At 48.6% G+C, this 24,349-nt stretch overlaps 1 protein-coding gene across 2 annotated transcripts; it reads left to right on the plus strand.

The window, feature by feature from the left end:
* Positions 1-601: 601 nt before the first annotated feature.
* Positions 602-23,874, plus strand: LOC125391678 (centrosomal P4.1-associated protein-like). Of its 2 annotated transcripts, XM_048421188.3 has the most exons (12): positions 613-697; positions 1,315-1,442; positions 1,712-1,860; positions 6,059-6,274; positions 9,429-9,590; positions 10,529-10,628; positions 12,210-12,313; positions 13,012-13,110; positions 15,907-16,047; positions 16,794-16,878; positions 21,468-21,585; positions 23,157-23,874. In XM_048421188.3, the coding sequence occupies exons 3-12, from the start codon at positions 1,759-1,761 to the stop codon at positions 23,344-23,346; spliced, it is 1,317 nt and encodes a 438-aa protein (XP_048277145.1). In that variant the 5' UTR covers positions 613-697; positions 1,315-1,442; positions 1,712-1,758; the 3' UTR covers positions 23,347-23,874. The 2 variants fall into 2 exon arrangements, with proteins under 2 accessions (XP_048277134.1, XP_048277145.1); XM_048421177.3 differs by lacking the exon at positions 1,315-1,442 and having other exon boundaries at positions 602-697.
* The last annotated feature ends 475 nt before the right edge of the window (positions 23,875-24,349 follow it).

A 24,349-nucleotide genomic window follows, 5' to 3' on the forward strand; every position in this document is an offset into this window, starting at 1 on the left:
GGCAATCCCAACATAGTTAGAACTCCGTATGTCCCCAGGATATACACCAAGGGTCCCCAGGTAGGGAATGACACACTCTTGTAAAAAACGTTCCATCAATTTGCCTTTAAATATTTAAACACTCCAAATCCAGAGCCGTGGATGAGAAGTGAAGGCCGGGGACTCGGGGGTTAAGGCAATGCACTGGCCCTTTCCCTGTGATCATTCTCGTCCTTAGTCGCGAAACCCAGAGGGACCATTTAGTCCAAGAAGCATTTTGTGAAATGATGAAATTTTGCCTCGTGTCTTCCATTTAGCCTCGTAGAGATCGTATTCTTTCTGTGAACATCCCTAAGCTGTTTTTATTTTAGAGAAATGGTATAGTTTTTCAAGAATGTGTGCTGAGAGAATTGAGTCTCTACTCTGCTGCATATGGGAAACCTGATAACATCATCAGTTGTGCAGACAATATGGCTCCCTCCAGTTCTCTGTGTAGATGGATGTGAGCTTACTCTAGCTGAATCGCGGGTGATGACTGTTTAACCTTATAAAAAATCCCCAGGCTGCGTGAGCTGGCATGGCCCTTTAAGTCAGAGAGTCAGTTTAGAATGGAGAGGCTTCCTGGAGTTCTAAAGCTAGCTGTGTGGAGGACACAGAGAGCTGTTGGGATATGGCCTAGAAGAGCCATGTCCTGGCAGAAGTCACCATCTTAGGCTAGGTGAAGTGACCCATGATACCTGGGGGGCTCAGAGGGAGGGTATTCCTGAAGAGAGGCCCTTAGGAGCCAGTGTTGGGGAGTGTGGAGTCCCCCTTCTGAGAAGCCATGGATGCCTGTCCACCTCTGCAGAAACCCATGGGGTCTGGACCAGTGAGGTGGGGTATGGATGACCATGCTACAGATGCCTTTGCTTGTCTCTCACGAGGAAACACCTTGTCTCCAACCAGACTGCCTGTCACTGTGGCTCAGCTTCTCATTCCTGTTTATATACAGCCTAGGCTGATGAACACACGTGTTTATATGTAGAACAGGAAGTATGTTGTTATAGTTGTGATTTGTGGTCAGGGCGTTCCCCGTTCTCAGACATTCTCTGTCTGAGAAGCCCTGCCACTCACTAAAGTGCTCAGCTTCTTTCCCAAACCTGCCAATGGCCACCACCCCCTACACTGGACAGGGGGTGGGGATTAGCCGTAGTGGGGCTTTGGTGGCCGGTGGGAGGGGAATTGACTTGGCTTCTGGTGCCTGTGCTATCCTGTGGACGGCAGCTCCTGGCTTTCCTCCCCCACGGTTCCAAGTCTCAGGTTCCATAAACCCCTGCTTCTATGTCATCGTTTTAGGTTATGGAGTTGTAGGTTGGGGACCAGGGGTTTGTCCTGATGAGAGACAGTCAAAGGCATCCACAGCAGTGGTCTGATGAAGGACTAAGACTTCCCAGGTGCCCTCTCGAGGCCCTGCTCCCCTCAAGGTAATGCTGGCACTGTAATCAGGCACCATGCTGACTCCCACCCACCTTTGGAGACACACCACTTGTAAGTGGCCGGATCCTTTCCAGTCTGTGGTTTCTGGGCATAGAAACCATTCCTTGGTCAACTCCAGGTGGAGACTCCCCAGGCTGTAGGGTGGGGGGACTCTGTGACACATGGTTGGGCTTTCTCCATCCTAAGTGGGATAATTGGAGGAGCAGAGGTGGGATGCACCAAGAAGTCCCCATGACCCTTCCTCCTTTACAACCAGAATGCTTACCGGTCACCTCGAGGCTAAGGAGTCAGTGGAGGCCTGCCATGTTAGAGGACCCGAGTCAGGGAGCAGGGGCCAAAAATGAGAAGGAGATGGATACTACAGCCCAGGTCTCTGGGGAGGACAGCAAAACCGAGGAGCCCACGGTAAGCCAAGCCAAGAAGCAGCATGTCTCTTGGATGGGGAATGTACTGGGTAGGACTCTGCCTCTTGTCTTGAGACCTGTCCTTTCTAAAACTTTGGTTGTCCCTTAGGGCCTTCTCAGTGTGAGCTCGCTCTGAGCTGGGGTGCTGCGCTCTCTTAGAGAAACTCTGGTCCAGCCTTTGCGGTGACTTTGAGTGGTGGGTGCAGAGCTGAGGATGCAGAACTCATTGCCTCCCTTCTTCTAGTCCCGGAGAAGGCTCCAGGCTGCTGAAAATGTGTCAGTATTTTCAGGACATTTATATTCCTTAAATCGTGCCATCAAACTCCCTGATCCTTACACACACACACACACGCACACACACACACGCACACATACACTCACACACATACACTCACACACACGCACATACACACTACTTCCACATTACCCATCACACACACGTGCACGTGCACACACACATACACACATGCACACACACGCATGCAAACACTGCTTCCACATTATCCATCACACACATATGCACACACACCCACACGCGCATGCACTCATGCACACACGCGCACACGCACGCAAGCACACACACAGCTTCCACATTATCCATCCCTTCGTTCCATGTGAGGCTGTACCTCTCTTAGGCTCTGACCCCGTTTATTCTCGGGACAAGGTTGCAGTTCTTGCTGGGTCAACTGAAGAGGTCTATGGAAAACCTGGAGTGTGAAGTTTAGAGCTCTCTGGATTCCAGTAGCTGTTAAGAGCTGGGAACACACAATCGCAGCATATCTGAGGGCTCCCTGTGGATGCTGAGGGTCTAGAGACTCGGCCATTACAACTTTGATGCTGACAGTGTTTCTTTAGCACTAGGTCCTCGCCTAAACACGTCTTATTTTGTCAGTACTGGTTGGGGTATTATTACGGGTGACCTGCTAATGTTGCAGAGTCTACACTCTGTGGCTGCATCATGAAACCTGCGGCCTTTTGATCGGATGTGTGAGAATCTCCTTGCAGTAAGGAACTCAGAGACCGAAGGGGAAGTCACCGAGTAGTCAACAGCAGCCCAAGCATGCAGAGGTGGGGCCTTGGGACATGGCTTTCACAGAGCACATGAGAAGGGAAGGGCGTGTTCTTTTCTCTGAGGCTTGAGATGATTCTTGGATGTCTCAGTCTCTTCAGAGAAGATTGGTGTCCTAGCTCTCTTCCTAGGGAGGGGTGCGAGGATGAAGGGAAGGGCTTACATCCACAGCAGAAGAGACTGCCGTGTGTAGAGCCGTCCCGGGGGCTCCTCAGGAACAGCATCCCACCTACTGGGTGTCCCACACCGTGTTAGATTCCTAATGTGTGTGGAGGGACAGGATGTGAGCCCCTGGCCATGGAGGTCACGCAGCACTGTTGAAGAAAGACAGAGGGATATGAGTATCGGTTTTATAAAGTATCCCACAGAGAACATCACAAGGTCACGGGGCTATGTTTCGTAATGAGTAAATGCTAGGAAAATGTGTTCTTATGATGCGGAATGCAAAATGGGATCTTCTTGAGTTCTCAGACATCCCTGAATCTTGTTTTTATAAGTAGTTGGACCCCAGTCACTGTCACGCTGTCCGCCCCTCTTCCCTGGCCGATGGCTTGCTGTTGTTAGGGTTTTCTAAGGTCTGGGAACTGTAGTTGGAGTTACAGTCTGAATCTCAGATGTCCCCCAAAGATCACATACGTGTGTAACATTGGAGTTACAGTCTGAGTCTCAGACGTTCCCCAAAGATCATATATGTGTGTAACATTAGAGTTACAGTCTGAGTCTCAGACGTCCCCCAAAGATCACATATGTGTGTAACATTGATTGGAGTTACAGTCTGAGTCTCAGGACATCCTCCAAAGATCACATATGTGTGTAACATTGGAGTTACAGTCTGAGTCTCAGACGTCCCCCAAAGATCACATATGTGTGTAACATTAGAGTTACAGTCTGAGTCTCAGACGTCCCCCAAAGATCACATACGTGTGTAACATTGGAGTTACAGTCTGAGTCTCAGACGTTCCCCAAAGATCACATATGTGTGTAACATTAGAGTTACAATCTGAGTCTCAGACGTCCCCCAAAGATCACATACGTGTGTAACATTGGAGTTACAGTCTGAGTCTCAGACGTCCCCCCAAAATCACATACGTGTGTAACATTGGAGTTACAGTCTGAGTCTCAGACGTCCCCCCAAAATCACATACGTGTGTAACATTGGAGTTACAGTCTGAATCTCAGACATCCCCCAAAGATCACATACGTGTGTAACATTGGAGTTACAGTCTGAGTCTCAGACGTCCCCCAAAGATCACATACATGTGTAACATTGGAGTTACAGTCTGAATCTCAGACATCCCCCAAAGATCACATACGTGTGTATCACTGACGTTCACATGGCACCACTATTGGCAGGTGGTAGAGATGAAGGCAGATGAAGTTAGGTCGTTAGGATTATGCCTTTGAAAGAGCTAGTGAAGTCCCAGGCTTTTCCACAACTCTCTCCCTCCCTCCCTCTCCGCCTCCTGGCTGTCCTAAGGTGAACAGTTCTGCCACCGTGTTCTGTCTCAGACCCAAAGTGACGGAGCCCAGCAGCTGTGAACTGAAAGCTTTGAACCCAGAAGCCTAGACCAAACTTTCTCCCTTCTAAGTTGCCTCCCTCGGGTATTTTCTGAGTGGACAGGAAGCTGACTAACGCAGTTGATCACCTGACAAGAGCTTCTTCCAGTACACATGTCCTGGATCTGGACACTTAACACTGCTCTTCACTGGAGATTCAAGGCCCCCAGTTCCAAGTGTCCCTCGGGAGCCCTGCCTACTCCAGGAGATCAGAACTGTAGGATGCATTTGTGACACTTAGTGTGCTGGAGGAATATCACAGCAATCCTCTCATTGAAATGTGCAATTAACAAATATTAATAAAAAACAAAACGTTTTTAAGAATGAAGTGTTCCTGGGTTCGTTTGGCAGAGCTACACTTCGGGTCCCTGGGCCCCTCACTGCTGTAGCTCTCTGCCCAAATCCTCCAAATCTGGTGTTAGTGGCAAAGTTCCCAGAAAGGGAGAATATCAAAACTATAGTGCAATCCCTCCCTCATTGTCTCCAGAACTAGCAGAACAAGATGGTCAGAAAGGTGTTCTCTAATGTCTGTCATTCTCTCTAAGATTCAGTCCATCTGATATACAGTCTTTCTCTTAGTGATAATCTTTATTGAAGGAAATACAAATCTGCTACTCACGATTGAGGAGGAAAACAACAGGTTTCTGGACACAGCTGCCACACACACACACTCACCACGCATGTGCACACACTCATGTGCATACACCACACACACAACACAAACCACACGCGCACACACACTGACACACATGTGCGCACACACACATTGCACCCACCCACACACACCCACGAACACACACCACACACATAAGCACACCACACACGCACACACACATGCACACACATGTGCACACACATACACCCACGGAACCCACCCACACGCACACAGACACACACATGCACTAACACACATGTGCACACGCGTGCATTCACACATACCCCTCAAGGACAATGTTTCCCATAGAGGTGGTAGAGCTCGGCAAGGACACCTTCAACGTCGAGCAGGAGGTCCTGTCAAAGTGACAAGACAAAGGACAAACCTAACCTCAGAGGTCTGGGGCAGCAACCAATGGGAAAGCAATTGCCGTGGGGAGGAGGTGTCCCTAGACCAGGCCTTGTCCGCCCCAGTGGCGTGCCTGGGTGGTGGAACTAACGATCCTGAGATGTGGAAAGGTGCCTTTGCTTCCCTCACCTCTCTCTGAGGTCACCGCACAAGGGATTAATGAAGTTAGGACCAGAGGCTGGGTCTCAATCGTTTTTGGACTCATGGTGGCAGCCCCTTCCCACCTACCCCTGAGGAGAAGGCTGAGCAAGAGAAGTGGATTTCTTTCATGGAAATGCTCTAGCGGTGATTGTACCTTGCCAGCCGTTAGATCTAGTTAGCGTGTGTGGAGCGAGTCCTAGCAGAAACGCTTGGCCATGACGGCAAAGGCTGTGGACACGTGATTTTTCTCTTTGGAGGAGAACGACATCTCAGAAGTCCACAATCACCTGTGGGGCGGACTCTGTTTTGGGGGGGTCAGTACTCCCTCAGGGTGCCTGAGAAGTGCCTGTCATTCTTTCCTCACCTCAGGGACTACAGAAGCAAATCTGTGACCTTGCAGCAGAGGTCTCAAGACAGGCGTCTTGGTGGTGTGTGGCTCACAGAGACCTCCAAAGCCAGATCGACGCTCTGATGAAGGAGAACCAGGAGCTCCGTGAGGAACTGAAGGCCCTGAAGGAGCAGGGTGCGGTGGCCGCAAAGTCCGCTGTACCCTCGCGGCCCACAGCAAAAGCAACCAATACTCTGGTAAAGCAGACTCTCTGCATTGCAGAGATAATGGCACAAGGAAGCATGTCCTCTCCCTTGCAGGCATGCTGTCTCCCCTGGACACTCTGTGAGGGCTTACTGTCTGTCCCTCAGTCATAAATCACACAGAAGTGACAGTCCTGGGAGCCCTGGGAGCAGAGCATGTGGCCACTCTGTCTCCAGGATGTTCCTAGGCTCAGGTGGGACATCTGGACATCTGACCAGGCCACCAAGGGATTCCAGGTTCCTACTTTACCTTAAGTGGTGGACTGGATTCTGTCATTAACCCAACCGAGGCACAGGGGGAGACAGGACGGAGGTATAACCCGGAGACTTAGTGACTGAGAGCTAGCTGCTGTCACTGGTAGAAGCTGAGTGGGGCCCTATGGGAGATTCTATATGGCCTTTGCTATCATGTTGCCTCCATTAAACCTTGCTCATGGTATGTGGGTAAGATGTGCCCACGAGTCTGCAGGGTATCCCTCCGCCTCCATCAGAGGTCAGTCTCAAATGCTCACTGATTATGCACAATGCTGTTCCTCACGTGACTGTAGATAAGAAAAGTCTGGACGGCACACACCCACCTTTGAACGGCAACAAAAAAAAATCCAGGTGGTGAATGCCACACTTTTAAATTTCCCCAGGGTTATCTGTATTCAAACACCATTCTAGGGATAATGTCAAAAGGTCTGACTTGTGTACACGTGTTTATGGCGTGCCCAGCTGTAAATCAGTCCTGGAAAAATGGCGCCGGAGGTTCACACTGGCCCTTCTTCCTCGGAGGAGAGTGTGCGATGTAAAATACCAAGCCCACATTTATAGACAGCCTCCAGAGGAGGACCTGTATCTCAGGTTTTTGGCCAGTTATGTGAGTATTGTGTAGCTAAAGGCCTTCTGAAAAGTCATGTGGGATCCTGCTGCTGTAGAAGTTTCCAAAACATGTATGTATGTATGTATGTACGTATGTATGTATGTATATGAAGGGAATTTAAATGGTGTCAGCATATAACAGGGAAGACAATGCCCCAACTAGACATATTATCCCACCAAATAAATCCTCTAGTGATAGGAATGAACTCTATCTTGTTGAGTCATTGGCCAAAGGGATTCCTTGGAACTCCCCAAACATAGCAGGCCATGGCTAAGGCTATTGGTTGCTCCCCACAAACTGGCTGTGTGGCTCTATTGTTGAAGACACAACATCTTCACTGAAATGGAGAAACTAAGCTGGTACCCCACTAGAAGCTTCACCCCTGCTGCTAGTGTTCATGGTGCTGTAAGGCAACTCCGCAGGCCACCAGAAGAGAAAGGTAACCATCAGTGCCACCCCCTACAGAGACACTATCTAAAACAGAGACCTGCCTGCAGGATACACAGGGGCAACTGTGGTGCCAACATTATGGGAGTAACCAGCCACTTCCTTATGGCATGTGAGGCCCATTCCATACCTGACATTGCTAAACTGGTCCAGAAACGGAGACTAGATAGATAGGTCATGGACCTAGGAAAAAACAAATGTACTTATTCTGCTAATGGAACATATCCTGATAACACATTGCTATATCCGTAGATCAGTGCTACCAAAACCCTAATCAGAAACATTTCTCCTTGCTGTAGATGGTAATTAACATAGAGAAGCACAGATGTACAATACACAGACAGACTTCGGGGCACTTAGTCCTTGATGGGCTGTCTTCATCAAAACCCTCCCCTCAATGGCTCAGGGATCTATGTGGAAGAGGGGGTGGGAAGATTGTAAAACTAGAAGTGATTGGGGACTTCACAGAAACAGCACCATCCAGACAGAACAGGGCCAATGCACTGTGAACTCAGGGAGACGGTGGCAGCACACCGTGATGCACAGGTTCAAACCATGTGAAAAATCCCTGCACTCAGAGCGGGAGGGGACTCAAGGTTTCACCTTTGGCCAAGAAACTATTTATATCTATTACCAGATACCTGCTAGGAAAGAGAGAGCCGCTGGGTGCGTCAACCACACTCCCAGGCAGGCCTACACCCAGGAGTAGCTGGCCAACACAACACAGAGTCCGTGGTTTTGGGGGTTTGGTGGTGGTGGTGCTTGGTTCGTTGTTTTTGTGTGCCTGTATTTTGGTTTTTTTTTTTTTTTTTTTACTTTTTTCCCCCCTAGTTTATTTTCATTTCATTTATCTGTTTGTTTTGGGAGGTTCAGAGAGAGAGAGAGAGAGAGAGAGAGAGAGAGAGAGAGAGAGAGAGAGAGAGAGAGAGAGAGAGAGAGAACATGAAGTTGGCTAGGTAGGAAGGTGGGGAGAATCTGGGAGCAGTTGAGAGATGAGAGAGAGGAGAAAGATTATAATCGAAAAATATTGTATGAAAAACTTTAACTAATACTGTTAAAGTGTTCTGCATTTCCTACTTCCCCACATGCTCAGCTGAAGTGGCGGAATGCAAGGAGAGGAGGGTTGGAGTTGCTTATCTTTGGGTCCTGTGATGGTATGGAACTGGTGTCTGCCAGAAGCAGGTGGCAGGTCGCGGGTCACATCCGAACATCAGTCTAGTCTCACCAACATGTGGGGCATCCAGTTCAAGTCTCCTAGATCAAGCCATTATGAAGACATTCAATGTTAATGAGCAGATTAAAATGTGGTTTTCCCTCCTGTATGCCCCTGCCCTCCGCTGCCTCGCAGGTCTGTGGTGGCTCTGTACCCATTGCCTTTCCGCATGAAACTCCCGCGTGCAGCGGTTTGGGGCGACTGCAGGGCCACAGCAGAAGGGACTAAGTGTAATCACTTATCTGAATGTAGTAAGACTTCCTAGCAGATGTGTGCATGAAGGCAAGTGGTGAGGGCCAAGCTAAGCCGTACATCAGAGCCACTGATTTTTAAAATAACACAAAGGCTAGAAATGCATTTTTCTTAAGATCTGTTAAATTTGGTTTCATGTTCTTTATTCAGCATGGTGTCAAACCTTCTCTAGACTTTAGAGTGCAATGATTCTGGACCAAGGCTGTAGGGGAAGGTGTGCAGACAGCAGCTTCCCTTCTGCTCCCCCAGGGAACTCAAAACACGGGGTTGTCACAGTCCAGGCTGTGGGGGTAGCAAACATGGTGCATTAATTGATACTTTTGGATGGTATTATCTGAAGGTGATCCAAATGCCCCCACGTTTGTTTCTAGCCTGTGTACATAAGAATAGAAGGAATCGACTCAGAGAAAACAACATCCTGGGATGACAGGGACGATGTTCCTTCTGGAAGTCTTCAAAATGGAAGCACAATGGCCACTGGAGGAACGGATTCCTTAGATGAAAGACTGTCTTTTATGTCTTTTGATGAAAAGGTGACCTTGGGAACTCTTACCGCTTGTGTATAGTCTCTCTCTCTCTCTCTCCCCCTCCCTCCCTCCCTCCCTCCCTCCCTCCCTCCTTCTCCTTTCTCTCTCCCCCTTCTCTCTGTGTCTGTGGTCTTCCTCTGTTTCCACATCATTTATATAAATTATTTTTACATATGGTGCACACACACCATCTGTATGCCCATAAAGTCCAGAAGAGGTTTGCTAGATCCCCTTGAGCTAGAGTTAGTTACAGGCGATCGTGAACCATCCAACATGAGAGCTGGGAGCCAGACCGGGGTCCCTCTGAAACGGTAGCAATGCTCTTAATTAACCATTGGGCTGTCCCTTGGCCCTCTACCTCATTTTGAGACATGTTCTCAAAATGACTGAGCCTGGCTGACGACACTGGTTGACTGTACTCTGACTAGTAAGCTTCAGGAACCTCTGGTCTCTGCTTTCTGGACGCTGGAATGATAGGCATGCTGCCTTACCTGGCCTTTTGTGGGTTCTAGGGATCTGAACGTCAACCCTCACGCTTGAGCAGAATGCACTTTGCCAACCTCCCTCTCCTCGCCTCCTCACCCTAGGAATACATCCTGCTTATCCCAGCCACATGAAGTCCAACAAGAGCACTCTCTCTGTCACTCAAAATGGGCTCGGGGATTTGTAAATTGTAACTATTCCTGTAGATTAGAAAACTGAGTGTGTTCACACATGCCTTCAGTATTAAAACAAGAAGCCAAACAGAACTGAAGTTATCTTTAAAAAAAAAAGATTATGTGGGTGGGAATTTCCTATATTAGGTCAATTGCCTGAGTTCAGAGAGCAGAGCCAGTGCTCTTGGCAGAGTCTGAGACATGATTAAGGCACCTGAAAGCTGACACAGCAGCATCTGGTTACTGGTCCGCTGGTGTCACTGGTTTTCTGACTCTCTCTGCATCCAGGTTATGCACCTGTCTTCTGAATTTGTGCAAAGGCAACTTAGCAGGATATCACCAGAACCACCGTCGGACACCACAGCTCCGGACACAGAGTCAGTGGCTGGTGAGAGGAATGAAGTGGCAGGGGACCAGGGAGAGATGTGGCGTGTGGGTGAGGTCCCTAGAGCTCCCTGGGACCTGGGAGGGATGTGGCGTGTGGGTGAGGTCCCTAGAGCTCCCTGAGACCTGGGAGGGATATGGCGTGTGGGTGAGGTCCCTAGAGTTCCCTGAGACCTGTCCACTTTCTGTCTGATTCCTCCTCATGCTCCTTCATCTGTCTCAGTAACATCTCCCAACACTGTAGCAGAGCCCAGGCTGGCTCTCCTGGGCCATCCTTAGCCCTTCCCTTTCTACTTGCTGGCTGGTTACATTACCTGCTTGTTTTATCTGTCCTTGCCCAGCAACTGCCTGACCTCCCTCTGAGCTCAAGCTGTCTATCCAGCCTCTCCTGTCCCCATGGGTGCCAACTTCAGGTTCCCACAATGGCAGGGAGAATGCCCCACTGCAGCCTCCTGTCCGTGGTGACCACCACACTCTGCACCCTGGAGCGCACCCGTGGGTGTGCAGGAACTTTGCTGTATAGTCTGCACAGAGCCCTGGCTGCCAGGCTCAGCGGCACCCCTAGTGGGAAGAGAGAGAGCTCATCCACCTAGAGCCTGATTCTTACCCACCCTCTTTGGTGGCCCATGTGAGCCCCCTTTGACATACTGAGCCCTGGACCTTTGTGCATGCGTAAGCACAGCACTGTCTCTTCCTGAGCCGGTGTGACATTTCTGGACCCCTGTGAATCAGTTATTTTTCTATCACTGCCATAAAGCACCACAACCATAGCAACTTCTAGAAGGAAGAATCTATTTGGGTTTAAGACTCCAAAGGGCTAGCTCCTAAGGGCAGGCACCGTAAGCACACAACAGAGAGAACTGGAAGTAGACCAAAGTACGACACTTCTTCTATCAAGGTGATAGCATCCAAACCTCCTTCAGCAGCACACCAGACGGAGAGCAGTGTCCAAATGCCCAAGCCTTCCACACTCCGTGTGTTGGTTAGCTGTCACTGTCTGCTTGGCACAACCTAGAATCGCCTTGGAAGAGAACCTGGTTGAGGAATTATATCAGGTTGGCCTGTGGGCATGTCTGTTGAGCTCTGTGCAAAGGGTCCTGAATGAGATGAGAAAGCCGTCTGAGAGAGCAAGCAACCATCTGTGCATTATTCTCTCTGCTCTTGGCTGTGGGTGTGCGGCTGTCAGTTCCCTGGCGACGGCGACCTTTCTACCTGCTCCCCACTGCCCTGGATACACAGTACTCCCTCCCCCGCTGCCTCTGTTTCCTTCCATGTGTCCAGTGGGCAGTTGTCCCTAGGTTTCTCTTCCTGTGTCCGTCCCTTACTGGGGCAAAAGCAGCTGCAGGACAGACACCACCCTCTGCTAGCTTAGTCTTCCGGACCACAACTCTAGTGACAATGGAGTCAGCAGACAAGGGCTGACTGTCTCCACTCAACATTTCATGATTTCACCCCATCAGTCGATGACGTGTGCACAGCAACCCCAGGAACAAAGAGAACATGTTGGAAACTGACTCACACGGGGAACACAACCGTCTCACTCTATGCACACAGTCTCTTGAAAAGCTCTTCTCTGCTCTTTCAGATATATGGTCCTCCAACCCAGAGAGTTCTGAAGGTGAGCTTCTCATGCAGGCTCAAGCAAGCAGGCTCCTCCCTAGTTTTTCCCAGAATGCACTATGGCTGCAGGTAGGTAGAATTTCACCTGGTGGGGAAGCTGGGGTAGGAAGACCTGGAGGTGGTCTTTTTCATGAGCACGGAAGGTTATGATGGCTGCAATGACCCCAGTCTCTGACACTCTGAGCCTTTCAAAAGAGAGAAACATGGCATCCCTTCACCCATGGAGGGCTGCATTAGGCTGGTGGTCAAAGGCAGGCCAAGCTTCTGTGACCTTAATGATCCAGAAGTCAAAATTTTTACTCTGTTTTTTTTCTTTATTTGCAATTCTCAGTGGAAATGAACAGAGTAAAAAGCCAAGATCCATAGCCAGGGTCACCTCATAGCTGCACAATGTCTGAGAGGAATGGCAACAGAATTAAGTCATTTTCTCCACAGGAGGAAAAGTACTTTTAAACCATGTGAAGGTGGGCAGTGGCGGTGGAGTCCCCTAAAAACAGTCAGTAACTCTTCCCAACATTATCAGCAGTGGGAGATGGGTTTAGCTATTTAGTAAATTCCTGCCTGATGCATCTCAAGAGCTCAGTGATGTGCAGTCAGAATCAGAACTTGGTGACTGCCCTCTTGCTCACCCTGGTACGGATCAAGCACGGTCCACAAGATGAGAGAAATAGCTTTCCAAACACAAACTTGGTCCCAAAAGCCAGCCTTGATGGCCCTGTAGTCCTCACAGGGGGCCACAGGAGGCAATGGTTATAATCTCTCTACAGAATTTCATGGCGAGATCAGGACCTTCTAAAGAAGTACCATGCTCCATGAACACCAAGAAGGATAAGGAGACACAGGAAAAGCGACACCCGAATGGCAAGGTAGGTGTCCGCAGAACGTAGTTCTTCCCAGCCACGCTCCCTGTGCAGGCTGTCCTGGAGCTGCAGGCTGGTGGCCACAGCTCTCCAGAGCATCACCGGTGAGCAGCTTGCTTCCAGTGACAAACAGCTGCTGTGAGAGGCACACCTACCGCTCTCACCTCAGTGACACCCACTGCTACCTCAAGAGGCATTTTTGTCCCAGAGATCTACTGCCAGGGCACTGGGGTTGACTTGGGGGTGGTGGGAAGGGGTGAGCTGCTGTGGCCCAAGCCGGCAGCTGAAGCCATGATGGCCCAGTTTGTCACTCGCTGGACTTCACCTTCAGCCTCTCCTGCTGGAGTGAGTCTCCTCTGGGCTGGGCAGAGGAAGAAAAAAAGCTGCCTGACGTCACAGTTTTTCACTAAAATCTCCTCCTCCTCCTCTTTTTCCTCCTCCTCCTCACCATCCTCCTTCTTCCCCCTCATCTCCTCTTAGACAGGTCTCAGCTTTCATGGACTCACTAAGTAGCACAATGATCTTGGGTTTCTGGTCCTCCTGCCTCCTCCTCCCGAGTGCTGGGATTACAGGTGTGTAACACCGCATCCTGTTATGCTATGCTGGGAATGGGACCCAGGGCTTCAAGCATGCCGGGCAAGCAGCGACCAACTGAGCTGCATCCCTAGACCCTTTCTTTAGTGTGGCTGTTTTGTACAGTTACCGGGCAAAGAAACACAGCTGAGCACAGCCCACAGGATGAGATCCCAAACACAGCTGAGCACAGCCCACAGGATGAGATCCGTAGGGAGCAGGGCGGTGCTGGTTGGTGTCCAGAGAGTTACAGACCAATCAGGCGCCTGGTCCTCGGGAGCCACAGGGATGGATGTGAGGAGCAGGTGGTCTGTGGTGTCCTATTCTGCTGTGCATTGACCTCACTGCCCGGCTCCCTGGGTACCACCTCCCGTACAGTCCCCATCACATTACTGCCTCTTCTAGTCCTCCATCTTGGATCAGTTTATGTGTGTCTTGCATTGGATACGCTGAAATCCTTTTCTTGTTCAATTATTTTTATATTGTAATTTGTATCTATTTTTAGTTAAAACTTTATTGTAAAAGAATTGCAGTAAGAAAAGTCACACACTAAAATTAACCAGACCCAAAGTCTAGACCTCTGTAGTTGGAACAGCCATTCTGAACTGGTGAGGAGTCAGATTAAATTTTACACCTTCATGATCAAATACGTTTTACACACTTATCTACCACTAAAAATAAAAAAATCCATGGCAAAGTCTAAACTAGAATACAATAAGCCTTACATCCTCTTTTGTGGCTCAGATCCTATTTTTGAGGGGGGAGCTGTTTTGTTTTTGTTTTTCTGAGAAACAGTTCTGACTGCCCCTGGAACTTGCTCTGTAGACCAGGCTGGCCTTGAACTCACAGAGATCCACCTGCCTCTGCTCCCGGGTACTGGCATTAAAGGCATGCGCCACCACCACCCAGCTCGTACCCTATTCTTATAACGTAAACTTTAAAAATCACATGATCACACACGACTGAGTGATGACATGCTCTCAGAGCGGCCTTTGGCGACGTCACCATTGTGTGAACCTTGTAGCGATTCGCCCAAACCTACACATCCTCAGTTGCTCCACATGACCCTGTGGTGCAAGCAAGAGCCATGGTAGTGCGAGGAGCAAGGCGGCACGGCAGCAGCACACACCGCCATGCAGGACGTGTCCCGCACAGTGAGGAAGGCACTGCAATAATGACAACGTGTCTGGGAGAGTAAACGCACCAACCACTGTCACAGTTGTTGGCCGTCAGTTCCTGGTGCGGACTGGACAGCGGTCTGTGTGTATCACACACAGGCGCATTGGCCCAGCATCACCACAGACCTCAGAGAAGCTCAGTGCCACATGGCAGGAGGTGACAGGAGATGGTCAGCTCCACTACTGTCTTACACAATGACCATCGTCCTTGCAGTTATCGACTGGAGCGCTGTTCCTGTACTGGTTCGTGCAGCTGCGGTTGATTTTGTGATCTCCCCGTGTGGAGCCTTAGAACAGTGCGCTTTGTTATTGTGAGAGGCAGCTGGCCCCTGAAGCCTCGTTGGAGCTTTTCTGGTTGGCTGAGAACAAGAACTCGTCTTCTGGTTCTGACCTGCACACAGCTTATGCATTCAGCTGGCGTGTTTGTGAACAAGGGCGTAGAGTGTAGACTTAGCTCCAACCTCAGCTGTATTGGTTGTGTTTGGTGGCTAGCTCTCTGATTTGTTCAGAAGTATTGGTTTTTAAATCTGATGAGTGAGCTCCTACAGTTCCAGCTATGTTAAGAATAGTTACAATGTGTGGCGTAATTAATAAATGCTATGTGAAGCTTTTAAAGTACACATATATTAACTCCCCAAATTGAGGCTATTTCTGTAAGTGTCTTTGTTTACACTAATCTTCACAGGGTAATGTCTTCCACCAAAAGCCTAGCAGTGTGTCCTTGAAGCTGCCTGTTTGCTAATTATTCCCTGAAGTCATTAGTGTAGTGCGTGAGTGGAAAGGATAAAACAGGAAAGACAAAAATGCACACAAGTTAATTTCTACATAGTAATTGTGCCGTTTTATTTGTCCCAGCATTCGGGTTCATCAATCCTATAACCATAGATCTTACAGACCCATGGCAAACACACAGCTTCAGCACAAAGGAAGGCAGACACGGAGGAATAGATCATAACGCTTACCATTGACAACCAAATGCAGAGAAACAGTGGAGCCGCGGTCACCGTGCTGGTCACCGGTCTTCACCCCGAGTTTTTGTGTGTCCATCAAGGTCGAGCAAGTACTCAGTGATGGGCGAACGATCATCACCTTCCCCAACGGAACCAGGAAGGAGATCAGTGCCGACAAGAAGACCACCCTCATCAAGTTCTTTAACGGTGACATGAAGAAGGTCAAGCCCGACCAAAGAGTGGTGCGTGCAGTGTGCGTACTTGTGTTGTCTTAGAGCCCAGAGCCACACGGCTGGGAGCAAACCTTCCCCAGATGCACACCCTTCTCTTCTCTTGGTGTCAGGAGGTGAGGGGAGGCGGGAAGATCAGAACCTTCTTGTTAATGAGAATTTTGTCCTTGGTGTTTGATACAAGTGAGATTCTTCATGGTCTCAGTCCACAGATTTGCAGGTCAATGGTGTCCCACCAGCTCCCCACCCTCCGCTGTGAATTGTCCAAATGTTCTTCCACGGGCCTGAGCTAACCTCTTGGGGATCAAGCTGAAGATCAGAAAAGCAAAGCAGCCTAGCCACTAGAGAGCTCTTACCGCTATGGAATATTCAGACTGAAAAGAGAACGGGTTCCTGTCTCATCCCACCCTTTATTCCTCTCTAGTGCTGGGATTACAGGCGGGCACCACCACCTGGCCTCTATGGCTGACTAGTGTGGCTGCTGGGATTAAAGGTGTGGCCACCACTGCCTGGCCTGCATGGCTGACTAGTGTGGCTGTTTGGCGTTCTGGTCTTCAGGCAAGCTTTATTTATTAAAATATACATAAAATGTCACTCCTCTCCACCGTCTGTGTTTCTGACCTGTGGAAGTTCCCATGGAACCCACCTGCTGAGCCTGCACCATTAGCCACCTATGGGAAGTAATCAGTCAGATTCAGCTGATGTTAATGTAACAGCATTAGGGGTCGCCTCCCAACGTGGTTCCCTGGTCTTCACAGATTTATTATTATGCGGATGCTCAGACGACACACACAACCTACCCGGACGGTGTTGAAGTTGTGCAGTTTCCGAACAAGTGGACTGGTAAGTGACGTCACCCTGTACTTGCTGGCTCAGGGCCTTGTGTGTCTGCGCCAGAGGAGATGGTGGGGTATATGAGCATCCTGAGAAAGGGCACCAGACACGCAGCCTTTAGAGTCACTAAAGAAAACAGGCTGCCCAGCTAGATTTTAATGGTTTTTATTAGAAATTATTCCATGGAGTACATAGGGCAAAATTATACCCATTTTTTGTTATTTCAATATAATTTTTATTTTTGTCTTTTCCTTTACTTATTTTTAAATAAGAAAAAAGAAACTATCTTTTTTTATTATACATACCAATCCAAGTTCCCACTCCCTCCTTCCCTCCCTCCCTCCCTCCCTCCCTCCCTCCCTCCCTCCATCCCTCCCTCCCTCCCTCCCATTCCCTCCACATGCCCTCCCACCCCATCCCCATCTAATCCTCAGAGAGGGTAAGGCACATTGCTTCGGGGAAGATCCAAGGCTTTTCTGACTGTATCTAGGCTGAGCAAGCTATCCATCCAAAGAGAATAGGTTCCCAAAAAATCAGTACATGCAATAGGGACAAATCCTGGTGCCACTGCCAGTGGCTCCTCAGTCTGCCCCAGTCATGCAACTGTCACCCACATTCAGAGGGACTAGTTTGGACCTATGCTGTCCCTTCCCTGTCCAGCTGGAGTTGGGGAGCTTCCATTAGCTGGGGTAGACTGTTTCAGTGGGTGAACCCTTCATGGTCTTGACCTCTTTGCTCATATTCTCACGCCTCGCACTCTTCAGCTGGACTTTGGGAGCTCAGTTCAGTGCTTTGATGCTTGTCTCTGCCTCTGTTTCCATCAGTTGCTGGATAAAGGTTCTGTGGTGAAATTTAACATGTTCATCAGTCTGACTATGGGGCAAGGCCAGTTCAGGCACCATCTCCTCTATTGCTTAGGGTCTTAGGTCATTCTTGTGGATTCCTGGGAATTTCTCTAGAGCCAGATTTCTTGCTAACCCTATAATGGCTCCCTCAATCGAGATATCTCTTTTCTTGCTCTCATCTCTGTCCTTCCTCCTTCCTTCCATTCCCTCAAATTCTCCCCACCCCTCCCTGATGAAGCAGAAGTCAAACACCTCCCCTTCTTTCCTCTTTCCCCCTTCTACCCTCCCTTCTCCCCCGATCCCCATGCTCCCAATTTTGTCAGAATATATAAAAACATCTATATATGTTTTTTTTTAGGGTTCACCTTATTACTTAGCTTCCCTAGTATCCTAAACTATAGGCTCAATATCTTTTGTTTATAGCTAGTATCCACTTATGAATAAGTACATATCATATTCATCTTTTGGGGTCTGGGTTACCTCACTCAGGATAGTGCTTTCTAATTCTATCCATTTGCATGCAAAATTAAAGATGTCATTGTTTTTTGACCTCTGAGTACTACTCTAATGTGTAAATGTGCCATATCTTCTTTATCCATTCTTCGGTTGAGGGGGCATCTAGGTTGTTTCCAAGTTCTGGTTATTAAAAATAATACTGCTATGAACATAGTTGAACAAATGTCCTTGTAATATGATCGAGCATCTTCTGGGTATATGCCCAAGAGTGGTATTGTTGGATTCTGAAGTAGGTTGATTCCCAATTTTCTGAGAACCCGCCATACTGATTTCCAAAGTGGTTGTACAAGTTTGCATTCCACCAGCAATGGATGAGTGTTTCCCTTACTCCACATCCTCTCCAACATAAGCTATCTAGTGTTTTTGACCTTAGCCATTCTGACAGGTGTAAGATGATATCTCAGACTTGTTTTTGATTTGCTTTTCCCTAATGGCTAAAGATGTTGAACATTTCCTTAAGTATCTTTTGGCCAGTTGAGATTCTTCAATTGAGATTTCTCTGTTTAGTTCTGTACCCCATTTTTTAATTGGGTTATTTAGAATTTTGATGTCTAATTTCTTGAGTTCTTTATATATTTTGGAGATCAGTCCATTGTCTTGATGTGGGGTTGGTGAAGATCTTTTTCTATTCAGTAGGCTGCCTTTTTGTCTTAGTGACAATGTCTTTTGCTTTACAGAAGCTTCTCAGTTTCAGGAGATCTCATTCATTTATTGTTGCTCTCAGTGTTTGTGCTACTTTTTTAAAACACACAATCTTTTTATTTTTTACCATTTCCAATAAGCTTTTTTTAAAAAAAATTATTGATTTTTATTGAACTGTGTATTTTTCTCTGCTCCCCTCCCTTTCTCGCCCCTTCCCTTTTACCCTCTCCCATGGCCCCCTTGCTCCCAATTTACTCAGGAGGTCTTCTCTTTTCCTACCTCCCATGTAGATTAGGTCCATGTATGTCTCTTGTAGGGTCCTCATTGTTGTCTAGGTTCTCTGGGATTGTGATTTGCAGGGTGATTTTCTTTGCTTTATTTCTAAAATCTACTTATGAATGGATTTTGTTTATGGTATTTGTTTTTCTGGGTCTGACTTACATCACTCAATATGGTATTTTCTAGATCCACCCATTTGTCTGCAAATCTCAAGATGTCAATTTTTTTGTTGTTGTTGTAGTACTCTATTGTGTAAATGTACCACATTTTCCTTATCAATTCTTTGGTCAAGGGGCATTTAGGTTGTTTCCAGGTTCTGACTATGACAAACAATGTTACTATGAACATAGTTGAGCACTTGTCCTTGTGGTACAATTGAGCATCCTTTGGGTATAAACCCAAAAGTGGTATTTCTGGGTCTTGAGGAAGGATTGTTTCCCAACTTTCTGAGAAATTGCATACTGATATCCAAAGGGGCTGTACCAGCTTGCACTTCCACCAGCAATGCAGGAGTGTTCCCTTTACCCCACATCCTCTCCAGCATAAGTTGTCATCTTATGCAAAACATTATTTTGAGTGAGGTAACCCAGACACAGAAAGACAATTATCACATGTACTCACTCATAGGTGCTTTTTAAACATAAAGCAAAGAAAACCAGCCCACAAATCACAATCCCAGAGAACTTAGACAGCAACAAGAACCCTAAGAGAGACTTATATAGATCTAATCTACATGGGAAGTGAAAAAAGACAAGATCTCCTGAGTAAATTGGAAGCAAGGGGACCTTGGGGGGAGGGCTGAAGAGGGAGAGGAAAGCCAGGGAAGGGAGCAGAGAAAAATGTAGAGTTCAATAAAAATTAATTAAAAAAAAAAGAAAATCTGTCTAAAACTAAGCCAAGCTGAGGTCAGTTATTTATAAATAAGAAAAAAAGTGAAAAGAAAAATTACACTTGCTCGTTCACAACTGCTCTAGGGGTGGTTGATGATATTAGCTAGCTCTGATGAAAAGGATAAAAGGGTCTGATAGGCATATCTGTTCTTTGAACCCTGGCTGCTCTGTGTGGAATGTCTCTAATGTATCAAGGAACTGTCTAGCAGGGGTCCTGAGTTCTGCCCTGTCTCTACCCATGGCTCCTGTCTCCAGGACACCCTCCTGTGATAGTTCTAAACAAGGTGAAACAAACATCACAACCTCCCCTCTTGCGGCTTTTCAGGGGCATCCGTGTGCCTGTGTGCTCTGCGAAGTCCTGCAAAAGCTTTGCTTCTGCACCAGTCAGTCAGGGGACTTTGAGATTCTCAAGCTAGTGAATCCCTGCTTCTCCAGGGCATTGCACCAACATTCCAGTTAGCTTTTCAGAGTTAGCTTGCAGGAACTTACTGCAAGGAGTTCGTCCTTGGCTGTCAGATTCCACACCACAGTCTTTTCCTAAGTATACTTAATGTCTCCTTTTCATCTGCCAACAACCGCCAACCATTGACCAAAACGTGCATGAAACACAGGGTCATGAGAAGAACACGTGGAAGCCCATCTGTGGCGTTCCTCTTGTAAGCTTTTCTACTTTCCACAAACGCACAGGGAAAAGCACAGCTTTGCACGAGGACATGCACGGTTGCCGGCCCTGGCTTGTGTGTAAGCTCAGGTGCAGCAATGCTTCAGCATGTTCCACGGTGAGGACTGCCTCCACATAAGGCTGATGTCACCGTGACTGTTGATGATCTAGCTTGTCTTTGGAAGTCCATGTGGGACAGCAAAGGCATTTCCAAGAGTGTCTTAGTTACTTTCCCACTGCTGTGACCAGAGAGAATGAGTTTGGCTCACAGTTCAGAGAGAAATATAGTCCAGTGTGTGGGGAAAGATGTGGTGGCAGACTGTGAGGTGGCATTAGAGGTCGCATGAGAGGCTGAGAGAGAAATGAGCCCCTAGCGCCTCCCTTCCCCTGTTTAGTTCTGTCTGGGTCTGTAATACATGGTATTGCCTGCCACTAGTGATGGATTTTACCAAAAGTCCACAGCCAAGGAAAATAGCAGACTTTGAAACTTGAATTGGATTTCTAACAAAGGTGTATCACTTTTTCATCATAACCAAGCCAAAATATCTACCAAACGCTGTGCACTAGAGACTGTCGACACTATGTCCAAACCTCACTTACCTAAAACTGAATCAAGAGGGCACTGGGTGTTATGTCTGCCAATCCTAATTACAAACTCCTCTGATTTGATCTTCCTCATTCATATTTCCATATAGGTCAGTTAGAGACAGCATAGGTTCCAAATGCATTCGGTATAACACGTACTTTGAACAATGTCTTCTGCAGAAAAGTTCTACCCAGATGGTTCCAAGGAAACGGTGTTTCCTGACGGGACGGTGAAACGGCTAAAGGACGGCTGTGAGGAGACCGTGTTCCCTGACGGGACGTGTGTGACAGTGAAAAGGTCAGCAGCCCAACCCTGGGCTTCGTGTTCTAGAACGTATCCACAGCCATTTACACGTGTGCAGAGGTCAAACATTCATTTAAGCGTAACAGCAGGGGCTGGAGAGACGGCTCCATGGCTACGAGCCCCGGCTGCTCTTGGGAAGGACACAGAATGAGTTCCCAGCACCCACCTGACAGCTTGCAGCCCTCTTAACTCCCGTCCCAGGGGACCTGATGGCCTCCCCTGACTTCCATGGGCACCAGGTGTGCATGTAGTTTGCAGATATACATGCAGGCAAACACTCATACATATACAAATAAATATTTAAAAACCAACTACGATAGAAAATAGTGTCACTGGGCCTGCAAGGTTCTTTGTGCCCTCAGCTCAAATCTGTTTACAGAGAATAAGAGCATAGACGTAGAATTTGGGGGGCAGTCTCGGGCCCCCCAAATGGTGCTCAGGGTTTGACTTCAGGGACAAAGGTGGCCCCACAGTCTACATCATCAACTAATGTCATGGTCACCCAGGTTGACATCACAATAATTTCTCAGGATGTCCCATGGCTCTGAGGTGACCCGTGTCTCAGGCTGTCCCACTGCTGTTAGGTGACGCGTGTCTCAGGATGTCCCACGGCTCTGAGGTGACACGTGTCTCAGGATGTCCCACTGCTGTTAGGTGACACGTGTCTCAGGCTGTCCCACTGCTGTTAGGTGACACGTGTCTCAGGATGTTCCACTGCTGTTAGGTGACACGTGTCTCAGGCTGTCCCACTGCTGTTAGGTGACGCGTGTCTCAGGATGTCCCACGGCTCTGAGGTGACCCGTGTCTCAGGCTGTCCCACTGCTGTTAGGTGACACGTGTCTCAGGATGTCCCACGGCTCTGAGGTGACGCGTGTTGATATTTCGGTGACTGAAGCCAGCCCACCTGAGTGCCGTCTTCAGCCTCCACCCCTCAAAGCTACGCTGTGTAGAAGTGTGGTTTGATTGCAGGGTGTATAAAAAGTCTATAAAAAGACTCTCAGCTGCACAACCGTGTGCTAAGTCACTGTCTCAGTGCTGGTGTGTGCAGACAATGAGGCCCTTCAGTCACATCTGTCCACTAGCCTAGGCAAGAGGTCAAGAAAGTCACCTTAGATGTTCCCACTATTCCCCGATTCTGGTGTGACCTTGGCATGTTTCCTCATCATCTCTTCCCATGTGCTTAGGTCTCCCCTCCCCGCCCCCGTCTGGAGCATCCTTGGCTCTCCTGGTGGTGTCAGCACAGTGCCCACACCCGGGACTCTTTCTGCTGTGTTTCTGCCATGGACTGAGCAGTTCTGTTGCACCCACTCACTCCATCTCTGGGTCCGTGCTCCCCACTCAGCTCCCTCATTCCCACCTTCCTGAGCTCAGCTACCCTGGGCTGCTTCTGTCTTTTAAACCTCAAATGCCTTCCCTACTCGTTCCTGGGGAAGCTTCATCATCCTCCCTCAGAAGAGACCGGGGGAATCTCGGTGGCATTATGGTATCACTCATTCCTAGTTCCTCCAGGCTCACAGCGTCGGCCTCTGTGCAGCACCACCTATCAGAGTGTTTCTGTCCTACAGGAATGGAGACAAAGTCATCATGTTCAGCAATGGACAGAAAGAAATCCACACGGCCAGGTTCAAGCGGAGGGAATTCCCAGATGGCACCACCAAGACTGTGTACTGCAATGGCTGCCAGGAGACCAAGTATGCCTCCGGGAGGGTCAGGGTCAAAGACGAGACGGGAGCTGTCATCCTGGACTGGAAGTAGCGCATCCACAGACTCAGTGTCAGGCACTAGGCTCCAGTGACAATTTTGACCAAAACAGACAAGACAACTCGCTCTGGGGGGTTCCCCTGACGATTCTGAAGATTGCCCATACATCAGGAGTAGAGGGGCATCCAAAAATCCTAAGGAAAAAGACCATCTAGCCACCATCTGGGGAAAGATGCCAACGCAGCAGTGGCCAGGAACAAGGCTCCCAAACCATGGCTTCCAGGGTCTGGTCCAGACGCAGCATCCCTGTCAGGCTGGGCCTGGAGCAGAGGATAAATGGGACACAGCCTGAGCACGGTCAGCCTGCCGTATACTTCTGCCCCTTTTTAGACTCCTCACAAGTGGGATCCAGGGGAATGTATATTCACTGGTGCTTAATGTATTAATAGACATGATTTAACCACCTTGAAGTGCCTAGACAGAGCCTCATGTGGCATTCTATCCCATAAATTTGAATTATGATCTGTCAATCACCAAGGACATGAGTAAAAGCACAAATAAAAACACAGAAACACACCTGAACCCTGTCTCCTCATTCCTGTGAGTCTGCCTGCTGTCCCCTTTCGTGGGAGTACTCTGCTGTGCCCTAGGCAAGAAAGGCTTCCCCCTAGCTGGTAGGCGGCAGCCGAGTCTCAGTAGACAGTTCCGGTGCTTCGACCACGACTTCCAGCCCCTGCACCAGTCTGGGTTGGTTGCAGATCCACTGCAGTCAGGCTTCTCTTCTGATGAGGAGCTCTGAGCGTGCGGGTTTCTCTGTGTCCTCCACATGTCTGCGAGGTGCATAGATGGAGAAAGCACTCGATGCACACCAGCAGACTGTGCCCAGTGGGTGTCTTCAGGAGGCAGTGGAGAGGGCTGGCAGCAGCACCTCCATACCCTGGCTTTGCCCTGACTGACCTTTTGAAGTCAATGGTAAGGAAGTCCAAAGGGCAGGTGTCCCTGCCTTCTTGCAGAGGATCTGCAAGGTAGAGAAAAGATCCTTTTCTGGGCTCACTTA

Source organism: Myodes glareolus, chromosome 1 (assembly GCF_982192425.1).
Source record: "Myodes glareolus chromosome 1, mMyoGla1.1, whole genome shotgun sequence".
Classification (NCBI taxonomy): Eukaryota; Metazoa; Chordata; class Mammalia; order Rodentia; family Cricetidae; genus Myodes; species Myodes glareolus.

Coding starts and splice junctions, on each gene's coding strand:
- LOC125391678 (XM_048421177.3), top strand. CDS start 1,759: ATGTTAGAGGACCCGAGTCAGGGAGCAGGGGCCAAAAATGAGAAGGAG. Junction 6,275..9,428: donor CAAAAGCAACCAATACTCTG/GTAAAGCAGACT, acceptor GTTTGTTTCTAG/CCTGTGTACATAAGAATAGA. Junction 10,629..12,209: donor GGACACAGAGTCAGTGGCTG/GTGAGAGGAATG, acceptor CTGCTCTTTCAG/ATATATGGTCCTCCAACCCA.